A 12,498-nucleotide genomic window follows, 5' to 3' on the forward strand; every position below is an offset into this window, starting at 1 on the left:
CAGTCTCAATTGACCACAGTTAATATATCATGACAGTTGATAATGGTATTGAGGTCAAGAATTTGTGTATTCAATTAATTACACATCTAACTAAATACACAAAATCTTGACGTGAATAGTGTACCTATCTTTTATTTTGAGCAACACTACATACAATTGTTCTGTTAATGTTGTGTGAAAGCTGACTGATTAATGAGTTGTGTTATTTTTTCAAAGAAAAGACTTAAAATAAAATATGTATAAAAAACGCAACCAGATTTTATTTCACTTGTAAAATCAGTGTCATAATCATCTGACATAAGTTAATAATTAAGGTCTTTTTAAGTTACAATTATCACTAATTTGGTTGAAACAATAAACACAATTGCATAACTCTAACCTGAGCATTTTCTGCAATATAATTTATTTGTATTTTCCCCATTATATTGCTATTTCACAGCATTAGGTATTTGCACCTGTATATATGAAATGTATTTTTTCTTAATGAAGAATGAACACCAATTTAGAAAAAAATAATTTATTAATTTTTGTTGTTGTTGAGAAAGGGAATTTTCAATGCCTTTGTTTGGAAAATAATTAAGCCAATTATTATCTAAATGGCATATAAAAATATGCTACACGTTTGAAGATTTCCCTTAACATTCTTGTCAAAATCATTGTATTGCAAATGTTTCTAAAAAAAGATGATGTAAAAAAAATCTGACACTGTCTTCAAATGAAATACCAAAAGAATTTGCATCAATATTGCAAAATTCTCCATCCTAGAGGGCAATAGAATAGAAATTTGACAGTGAGATTATGGAAATGAAATAAGAAAAGAAATATTGAAAGTATGGTTAAAAAAAAAATGTCAGACTAGTTACAAAATGTATGATAGGAGTTTGGGAAGCAAAATCACTAATCTCAAATTTGATTTCAATGGGATTGTCATTATAAGATGCTTTTTGAGAATGATATAAAACATAAAGAAGATTCCATTTAAAGGATCACTTTTAATTCCTCATCAAATCGTTATGGCTTTTATATACGTGGACACATTACATATAACCTTTATATGTTTTATAGCTATAGGTACATTTGAAATTAAATGGAAACAAATATTTGTACCAAAAGTCAAGCCTTGGTTGTTTGAAGTTGATTTCGTTTGTAACAACTGTTTTGCCATTGACATAATCCAGTTTGTTGATAGACTTTTTCTCCGGATTGTACTTTCTCAACTTCAAATTACAGGATCGCCAGTTCCTAGAATTGATAGGAATTGAAGGATAAAGGGATATTTGAAATTAATATCTATTTTTTTATTTTCTAGTATTTGGGAGTGTTTTGCTAATAATATTTTCATGTCTTTTTTGTAGAAATAATATTTAAAGCCCTTTTTAACCTATTTCAGCATCTAGTTATTCTTTTAACGTACAAGACCTATCACAAATACATATGATGCATTTGTGGTAAGGGCAATGGAACATGACTCAAATTTGATTATCTCCAAACTAAAACATAATATGTTTAAACGCTCATTACAAATACATTATATGTTTGTCTGATACGTGGTATGTCTAATACGTAATTACAGTAAAAACAAAATAACTCAAGTCCGACCATATATAACATAGGAATTGAACATAAACAGTTTAATGTTTGCCAATTATGTCGAACGAACGGTTTGCCATTCTTAAGCTTTTGAAGCCATTGCATATACCAAGCGGGCATCGGATGTTCAATCTTTATTTCTTTTTATAACGTGGGTAGTTGTATGTTTATCAGTTTTCCAACTTACTGGTATGACATTTTTCTACTGTGATGTTCCTTTATATTCCAAAACTATAGCGCATATTTACATTTGTGCAGTCAGCATTTGCTTTTTTGTTTGTTTCTTGTTTCTTTTTTCGTTGGCTGCTTTTATTTGTGTTAGTTTGCTTAATTTTGTAATGTTCATTTTATAATGTTCCATCTTATATTGGCCTGTATTCGTCGTTGCAGAACAAGTACTTACCCTCATATATACATATTGAAGAGTCTACAGTGGGTTACGATCCAATAGAGGTCATAACTATAGCATATATCATTGTTTGTTGATTGCACTTGGAAAAAAGCCTTTTGCTTTATATATAAATATTTAGGTAGAAAATATTTATAAATGCTACCCCAATATATATCATACCCTTTTTTGACAAAATTGCTGATAAGTTGCATCGTCACTTTAGAAACCTCTGTATCACGTGCTGTATATGAGAACTTTGGGTGTCCTACTGTCGGTACACCAAATACATAAAATATATCCCATCCATGCTGAACTCCTAATAACAGAATAAACAGAAATACAATTTATACTCGATCTTACTAAATTTGAATGATACTTTGCTTTCCAAGTATCAATTAGAGCTAACATGTGCATTACTTATCATTCAGAATTTAAAAAATACTCATCTTTGGAGTTTATATGATTTTTATTGGTTTTTCACATCAACTGAAATTTGTTTTAATTCTAAAGAAAGGGAACATAATTTATTTCCTGCAACGCAAGACTAACTTGTAAAAGGGGTATGGAATAATACTGAAAGTAAAATAATTTACACTTTTTACCAGTAAAAAGATTGTATTACCTATCCATTCAGGTCCGGGTACGTTTTGAGAAACATAATCAAAACTGAGTGTATAAACGTTCTTTTGCCATTCAGAAATCATGTCTGCAAGCTTCATCATTGGCACGAAGACTCCTAAATCTGCCCTGACTTGCAAGGCCTGAAATTAGAATATAAATATTCATCCTTTAGCTTTATTTTATCATGAAAGTATTATATTGACAGGAACTACAACGATTTATTAGCACTCATTTATAACCCTGGGGGCGCTGTAGAAAACTGTATAATAGAACGCTATCGTTAATTTCCTTTTGTGACTATCTGCAATGCCGCTCTCATAAATTGACCAGAGATACTTCTCAACAATCCCGTGGTTACCTGTCGGAAACCATCTTTGCTTATTCCAATCTTTTCGGTTGACTTTTAGTCGTAAACAACTTAAAAAACAAATCCTGAATTATTCATACTACAACTTTTTAAAATAGTGAGTAACGGTATTTTATTTTGTTAGATTACGTTAATACCGTCAATATAATACTTCCATGGTGTTATTAAAAGAAAAGAACGTTTGTTTCATATCGGGATCATTTCCATGATATTGACACAGGTGGTAGACTTCAAATTAGAATCTATGCTAATGTATTTCCAACAGCTTTTGTTTTTAATTTGATTTTTATCTTCTTTATTATTCATGAGATATGAACATCGATATGATACTGTTGCTTCTAATTTATTTATGAAACTAAATACATTGCTTTTTAATTATAACTTTCTGAATTGGTTTTGCACTTTTCTCGTGTGCAAACGTCAACACACCATGCATTTGTATGAATCGTTTTATCCGTGCTTTATAAGGTTTGAATTTGGTCATCGTTGAAGACCTTCCAGTAACTAACAAAATAAAGAACACAAAAAAGTCATATTTGTTTTTTTTCAGTTTTTGTAATGGTAACTTCTTACATAGAATAGAATTGAGAAGCAAATTGTACTTATAGTTTAGGTTTTAAGTCGAATATGAAAACTTTCGTTAAAACATTGTCATAATTTAATGACACTAGAAAAAATGACAGTAGTTAAGCAATATACCACCTCCTCGGATGCGGGGGATGCGGGGAGGGTGGGAATGGGATAAACACACAAACACACAGTTCTCATTAAAGGGGCATTAGCTACGAGGTATAAAATACAATTAACATACGATTTTTTTTCAATCATTAATGAAAATGAAATACGGAAATAGTAATTCACTTTAAGCAGCCAGTTTGGTTCAATTTTGTTAAAATAAGCTAAGAAACATCGCTGATGAATTATTCACTTGCAAGTGAATAATTCGACCTCATTGAATCCGTATTCATGTGACCTTCCATTCAACCCCTTAGCTAGAGATGGGTCCAAATAAACTAGGCGTGTTCAGCTATTTAAAGGAAAATAATATCAACATTGAATGTGAAACAAGGGTAAACAATTTGGTTTACTGATTCGATCATTCTTATACAGGTAAAAAACGATGATTAACATATTTTTTAAACTATTAATATATGAAATCAAACAGACCTAGAAAAATCCAATTGAAAGTGTTCTCTAACTATTTATATCTATATTTATGTTTATATTGGGTTATATGACCGTAGGCAGTATCATCTTTTATCGAGTCTATGCATCGTAAATTGTTTATTTTAGGCTTTTTACAATTTTGATTTACGTTTAAGTATGTAATAAATCAAATATGAGAATTTGAGTCAAATCGGTGATTATGAATTTGACAGTTAATGCCTCTTTCAAAGGGTTAACTAGGTAAGGGGATATGATATTGTAATACATATGTGTTTGTAATTGTAAGCTTTTAGCAACCAAGAGTTGCAAACCCTTTGATTAAGTGGTTGTCGTTGGTTGCTGTCTGTATTATTTGTTTTTCATTTATTGTTTTGTTTTAAATCAGGCGTTTGTTTACCAATCTCCAATTACCAATCCACTTTTGCGTAATGACTAATCACTTGATATAAATTATCAACGTAATTTACAGGAGTAACACGACGAATATCTCACAGGATCTGCTCACCCTTCCAGAGTACGTTAGATCACCCTCGTTTTTTTGGGTGACGGTCATTTTGGTCAAAATTTAGTTTTCTATGTAGTTTTGTAGACTAATCATTTTGTAGTTTTTCGTTTTTTTGCCCGTCAAGTTTCTCTGCGACTTAAGAGTTTTGAACGTTCCCTTGGCATTTTCTGCGTCTTTTAAAATCGATGTGCTCGTTTTTACTAAAACAAAAAGTTCCTACAATATTTATTGACGTTACAATTTACTTTTCCAGTGAAAACAAGGACACTGTTTTTTTACCTTGGTCTTCCAACGTGTAAAATCTGCCCATTTTAATTTGACAACTTACTTGAGGATAACTTGATAGATTCATTGTCTCCCAGATCTTGATTTCTTTTTTGACGTTATCTAGATAATGTTTCATCCAAAAAAAAATATCAACATAGAATTTGTTTAAAATCATATAGAAATTAAATTGTTGTTGATTTAAACGGTTTTTGGCTATTCTTTTATGGTCGTGTTTATCTCGTTATTCCCTCAATGTATTCATTCATCGTTAGCTATCCATGCTTTATTCGGTTTTGCATCCTCGTTTTGGCCTCGAGGATCACTGAAGAGACATTGATTGTCGAAAAGCGAATTTAGTGCATTTAAATGGGTACCGATAATGTTATTCCATCAAATTCGAGTTATTACCGAAGTTTCATGTCTTGAACAACACGATAGGTGCCACTACTTCGGTATAAAATGGTTACTGTTCTGCAGAACCCATCTTTTCTCCGACTTTAGTGGAACTGGTGTTGCTCAACGTTTAACGGTCCAGTCATTGTTCAGAGGGTATTTTCGGAAAAAAGCCTGTTTCTACATTTATTAATCTTTTTTCATGACAAACAAAAGAAATGTCACTGATTTTTTTAAATATCGTGTTTTCTCAATATGACTCAATTATTTTTCAATTACAAATTTCTAAATGTGTCTATAAAGTCATGGCTGATGACAACACTTCGCCACTTGACATACAACTTTTGGCATAAATATTTTCAATTAACTTTCTAAATCATTATCTTAAGTACCTGTAAAATCTGGTCTTTCTGCAAACAAATTCGTCGCATACCATCCTATTGTCTGGTCTAAATCTAGTTCTTTGTATGCTAAAATATTTGAGAAAATACGTATGACGTCAATTCGTACTTAAAATGTTAATTTAAGTTGCCGTGTTTTTTGCAGCTTTCTTCAGATCTTGATTTATGTAAAAATATTACACCATTTTTCTAAGCTGCTACTATGAATTGAAAGTGATTAAAACGGTTGGATGTACATAAGAAAAGTATATCAAAGGCCGATCGTATTTTGGTTGTATGTTCCATGTCAACGCCTGAAAATAACACTAAACCTCGTCCAGTGTCTTCTCTAGTATATATGTTCGGAACATGCCTGTAACAAGTCAGAAATATGACCGTTGTTTTCCAGTCGATCTGTTTGTTGATAAGGTCAAGCGTTTTTTTTTTTTAGGTTTATGTACTTCCCTTCTTTTTGAATTTACCTTTGAGTTCGGTATTATATATGAATTTTTCCTATATCTTATTGATTGTTTTGTCTTTCAGATTTGGATTAGTGTAACCGAAAAATCAAAGTTATTTTGAGAAAAAACTAAAGCAAGTTTAATATGCCAAGTGCTTTAGCACTGACTTAGGTATATTGTCTCAAAATTGCACTTTAACAGTTGATACATGGAAAAATCTAAGTACATTCAGCAATTAAACTTTTATTGAAGCAGTGATGTAGAATAATTTTAGATAGTACTAGTACTTTTGTCAAACACATGACCGTCTCCTTTACGACCAATCGATCGTAGTATTGTTATATCGTCGTTGTATTTTAAACTCAAATGACCCAACCAGTTGATATTGACTTAAAGGTAGCCGAGAGACAAATACCAATGTGCTGTTGTTTGATGCTTTACCAATGATTATTTCATTCAATAAGTTTAACACAAAGAAAACTATTACTGGAACTTTAACTGTTTATCCTTCAAAATAAGCTGAGTTCACCGTGTGGTTTTAGATTTTAGTTTTCTGTATATTATGTGTGGACTATTGTGTTTCTTTTATTTAGTTTCAATTAATCATGGATTTGTATGCCTTAAAGAATAATTTTTTTTATATAAACGAATTCCTCCGTATATAGTTATTATGGATTTTGTATGTATGTGTGTTTGTAAGTATCTAAAATCACCGGTAACTGGGTAGTTGATACCCTTGAGAACAAACAGTCTATTAGTTAGAATAATCGGTAGAAAAAGGAGGATATTCAATTTTTGGCAGGTCTTTATACTTAACTTTCTATTGACACATTTTGCAAGAAACTTCTAATGAAAATATACATGTAGGCATTTCAGTGTTTTTTTAAATACATACTTGATATATCTAATGGGTGCCCTTCATCCCGTGACATCATTAATAATACTGAACCAGCGTGGAATTTTCCGCAAGTAAACAGTTTTTCTGGACTGTCTTTTAGAAATTCCCCATCAACTACAACCCAATTCTCCTATTGAATTAAAAGTAACTATAATATTCAAATGATACACTTCGTAGTTTATTCATGTGAGTCTATGCTTTATCGTCGTCTCGTGGTTTACTGTAGCTTTCCACAGACGACACATATCAAAGTATAAAATATTAACTTCCATTTCCATCATAAATGTTATTAATTAAAAAATAGTAATTTTACTATAAAATACATGTATAACATTCAATGCTCCAGCTCGTACAAATAAATTTTCCGACAATGTACGTTTGTAGATGTCTATTCCATCCCACCCATCACTATTCGTAAAGTTTACTACTGGCTGTACTTTCTGTTTCTAACGCTCGTATAAAAAATTCCGACAATGCACATATATGTGTGGTTCATGTCAGTATTTTTAAAGATTACTTTCGTATTTTTGTAAAATGTTATAAATTAATCAAAAGCCATTTTATGTCATCATTTTGATGAGGTTAAAGTAAGATAAATAAGACTCTTGCGTATAATATCAATATTTAAGGCATACTAAAATTAGACATGTTAGCCATTGTAGTGTTAAAGAGTCTGATGGTTGATTTTGAGATTTTTTTTCTTCTATCCATCCATAATTTAACAAAAAATCGATATGACCTCATAGATGACATTATATTAAAAATGAACAATGCTGTGAGTCGATGAATGAAAATGGCGATGTCCAAGTTAAAAGGGACAAATAAACATTTCCAAGTATAAAATAAAAATTGGCATTCAATTGATACCTGACAGATATTTTAGTTTCTCTAATTCTTACTCGATTAATCCTTTTCCTGACCTGTTGATTATTTTTATTTAATCAACGTGTGGTTCGTTTGATCTAAGTTCTTCAGTGGTCAAAATTTGATTATGACGTCAAATTTTCTTGCTTTCCTCTGTAATTTCTATTGTGACGTCATGAAAAAAGGCGACTATGCCTGATGACGTCACATAGAAAGAACACATCTTTTTGTAGGTCGTTCGAAATGAAAGATTAAGATTGTCTGCTTATCGTCTAAAAATTATTAGAGAAACAGATTCCACCACCAAATCTTGTGCAATACGATATTTATCCACTCTCGACAGTTAAATTTTAAATATTTAAAACGCTCGGCGAGCCTCGCGTTTAAAATTTTAAAAATTTTACTGTGTTGAGTGGATGAATATCGTATCACACTCGATGCAGTGGTAGAATCTATATATCACATATGTATAGAAATGTGAACTGTCATTTGTTTAACAAAATTGATCAATCTTGATTGTCACAATGTGTGCTCAGTAGCAAACCTATCCCTTATCCGAATAACTTTATTTGGACAGAGGCTGAAGCGCTAAAAGACAGCAACTGCCCAAAACTAAACTTACCTGGATCCGTTACGTCACTTATATATATATTTCTTTGGCTGCTAAGATGTATCAAGTTAACTTGAAATTAGTAAAAACGTATAATTAACAAGTTATATTTATTTGTTTTGTAAAGTTTAGGACAGTCACTGCCCCCATATGAAGATATTAAATTTCAATTTTGAAAATTTCACAAGAAAGGTAAATACATTTATAATGTGTAAATATACATCTACAGTGAGATAAACAATAGAAGGTAACATTTTTGTAGTGTTTAAATAATTAAAAAGATAGTTTAGAGTTATGCGCAGTTAGGACTTTCAACATACTTCAAAACATATAAAGACAAAGAAGTTTATAGAATTCTAACGTAACATGTTGCTCATTTCAAATTTTATCTGTAGGTTCTCTTAAATGGGAATTTCATGACCAGTTCATTTCTAACCTTTTTTTGCTCTGTTGTGATCAGACTGGTACCCGGTCGACAGTTTCCTGGAATTTTTGATAATCTACTGGTTTGTATACACGTTGATAAAAACCAATGCGAAATTGGTGCGCCACTGTGGATTATTGCATTTCGAAATAAACCTTTTAAAATGGATAAAAGCACATATGAATAAACACTTATTAATAGCAATACAATTTTTTTTATCACTTTGTGTAATTCAATAAAAGACTCCGTGTAAAACATTGAGATGGATATAATCTTGTTGTTTAAAAAGTTACAATAAAGGACTAAACAGAGGCATATGATATATGTAAATTAAACCACTATGCAAACAAAACAAGCATGTCTGTTCCCTTGGTTATTTATCACGATCGCTGGAATAATAAAATATAACATAATTTATCCAATGCTTAGATCTAATAATATAGTTTAGTACATGTTCATACAAATCAAGTAAAACACTGAGGGAATCTCTTGAACCCCGAAAAGAGCGAGACAGTTTGGACGTCTTTTGCTATGCCTGCTATGTTCACCACGCCTATCCAGTCTCAGTCAAAAAGCACTATTGGAAATACGACACAATCTGTCATTTACAGATCAGACGACTTTTCTGGTATATTAATACTTAATACCACAAAACATGAATATCGTTAGTTCAAACATAGACATACACATCCTATTGGTGAACCAATCAATGAGGGAGACCGTAAATCGTTTGCAGTGTGGATATTATTCGTTTTTATTAATAACCATGCTGGAGCAGATTTGTGGTATGAGCACATCTCTGTTACAGTAGTCCGTAAAATGTTGGCATTCACGCACCTAACATGTCAAATGCGATATATATGTAAACTGAGTTGCACAGTTTTACTCATTTGAATATCGACTGCCTGTTGGAATATCAATACACTAAATTCAACAAGTATGTTAGCTATAAAAAAATCCAGCATTTTGATGTTATGTCTTCTGCCTTTTTTTTTATGAAACCAGCGTGTTTCGTTACAACGTAATATTTTCCTGACATATAGGAAAAAAAATAGTACCTACGACTCACAATTGATTAGAAAGTGCCCTGTTTAATGAGATGCAGTCGATCCTTAAATTAGGCATTGGGCAAAGTAGTGTTGATTGTAAAAAAAACAAAAGTTTTGATACCAGTATTATTTCTCAATTGTAATGATTATGTTGAACATATTGAAGTAGATCTTTAGAATTTTTTAGAATCCACATCTGATTGACATCGCACATTGTGTATACCTCATCACCATATTTTTCAATGGCATTTCTTAAGGTAGACGGATTGGCAGCACGAATTTTAGAATGATGTTTAGTTGAACATCAGTAGCAGCCTGTCTTATTCCGTTAATCTTTATAATGATTTTGGTGAAGTTTTGTACATTTTTTTTTTATCAAATTGAAAGATTGAAAATTTATTGTCCTATTATTGTTAATACCAAATAATTAAAAGACGAATTTGTGAATTTCTTCCCCTTCTTGAATGATGTAGAAGAGAGGCGAAAAATACAAACGGGACATTCAAACTCATGTCGAGTCCAAAACAAACTGACAAAGACATGGTAAAAAACTAAAAACGATCGAAAGACAAACAACAGTATACAAAACACAACATATAAACTTAAAAACTGAGCGACACGAACCCCACAAAAACCGGGCGTGGCCTCATTTGCTCTGGAAGGGTAAACAGTTCTCCATATGTTGCACCCGTCGTGTTCTTCATGTTAGTACAATCCCCGTGATAAGGTGTATAAATGGATTTCTAGATTTCCTGTGAATCCCAACTTCTCTTTTCATATAATGATTTTTGCATATAAAACAATTTTGTAACAACCATATATTTGTCTTAAAGAGAAGATTAATGCATCCATAACATCAGGTTCATTCAAATTGTAAGAAACCCGTGTGCTGAAGGTACATCATAGTTTTTGAAAGAGATTCTGAATGCATAACAGAACCGTTTTGACCCTTCTGATAAAGGGTCCACTTTAAGTTTGTATAATTCGTGCTGAACTCATCTAGAGTCCTAGACTGCATCAATCTGTATCATTGAGTTCTTTTTCGTATGGAATGCTGAGAAAATTTAAAAATGTGCAGGAAGTATAAATTAATAAACGGTACTCATCTCTATAATATCTGGATTAAAGACACCAAAAACACAGACAATAAGAAGTAAAACTGTACAGCTGAATTTGCATAAAAAAAATGCTCTAAGTTACTGCTCAAGGGCTGTAGATTCCTGGATTATTTTAGACTGTCGTATAAGTGGACAATTTTTAGCCTTAAAATCGGTAGATAATTCTCTTGTATCTTGACCTTTGCTAATCAAGATCATTGTGTTAGTACTTCTGATTATGATCTTTCCTTTCAATACACGATTATATGTACGCCTTAATGAATTTTGAATTTGTCTTTACATAAACAGATTATTTATCGATGTAAGATAAATATCTCAAAGTCGTGATATAAAACAGAAAAATGAAAGTGAAAGTAATCGGAGTGTACTCCAATTGGAATGACGCCTAGTCTGTCGATAATGTAGGCAAATAAAACACAAATAGGAGTGAAAACAATCAGCGACAATGTAGGCACCTAAAACACAAATAGAAGTGAAAACATTCAGAATTAACTGCATTTAGAATGACGCCCAGTATATCGACAATATAGACATCTCCTACTATGCATACATCTGAAAGTGAGTAGATATAAGAAGATGTGGTATGAGTGCCAACGAGACAACTCTCCATCCAAGTCAAAATTTATCAAAGTAAACCATTATAAAAGTACGATCTTCAACACGTAGCCTTGGCTCACACCGAACAGCAAGCTATAAAGGGCCCCAAAAAATTACTAGTGTAAAACCATTCAAACGGGAAAATCAACGGTCTAATCTATATAAAAACGAGAAGGAGAAACACTTATGAACCACATCAACAAACGACAAATACTAAACATCAGATTCCTGACTTAGGACAGGTGCAAACATTTGCAGCTGGTTTAAACGTTTTAGTGGTACCAAACCTTCACCCTTATCTGAAACAATAGTGTAACATCACAACATAGAAAGACACACTATAAAATATCAATTGAAATGGCTTAACTCAATCAAAAGACATATTAACACCAGTGAACATACACTGAACAAATAAATTTGATCTATGAAACAATGTAAATACAAAATAAATAAACTAAGGGAAGAATAATTAAAGTAACATGTTATACCGCTGTGAAATGTTAAACAATTTAAGAAAAACAATATGCTTGAACGAAAATATCAGCCATTTGCAATTACTTCAAACACAGGTAAATGAAAATAATTTTGTTGTTAGGTATACGTGAACAGTTCAAATTGAGTGTTTTTTCTCAGTTTCATTTTGCCAAGGGAATTAAAATAGGTTGACTTCAAACTTTTCATATACTGTATATTTAATGTTTTAATGTTGTTTTCAATTTAGACTTGTTTATATTTTTTCGTTTGGGCTTGTATCATATTTGCCTTCGGGTTTATATAATCCGTTCATCCTATTTCG

At 31.6% G+C, this 12,498-nt stretch overlaps 1 protein-coding gene across 1 annotated transcript; it reads right to left on the bottom strand.

The window, feature by feature from the left end:
• Positions 1-926: 926 nt before the first annotated feature.
• On the bottom strand, positions 927-7,143 carry LOC127729788 (acetylcholinesterase-like). The gene is made up of 6 exons (XM_052237686.1): positions 7,038-7,143; positions 5,694-5,771; positions 4,970-5,028; positions 2,604-2,742; positions 2,162-2,297; positions 927-1,242 (listed from the first exon to the last, which is right to left on the bottom strand). The coding sequence occupies exons 1-6, from the start codon at positions 7,075-7,077 to the stop codon at positions 1,038-1,040; spliced, it is 657 nt and encodes a 218-aa protein (XP_052093646.1). The 5' UTR covers positions 7,078-7,143; the 3' UTR covers positions 927-1,037.
• Positions 7,144-12,498: the final 5,355 nt, after the last annotated feature.

Source organism: Mytilus californianus, unplaced genomic scaffold (assembly GCF_021869535.1).
Source record: "Mytilus californianus isolate M0D057914Y unplaced genomic scaffold, xbMytCali1.0.p SCAF_2, whole genome shotgun sequence".
Taxonomy (NCBI): Eukaryota; Metazoa; Mollusca; class Bivalvia; order Mytilida; family Mytilidae; genus Mytilus; species Mytilus californianus.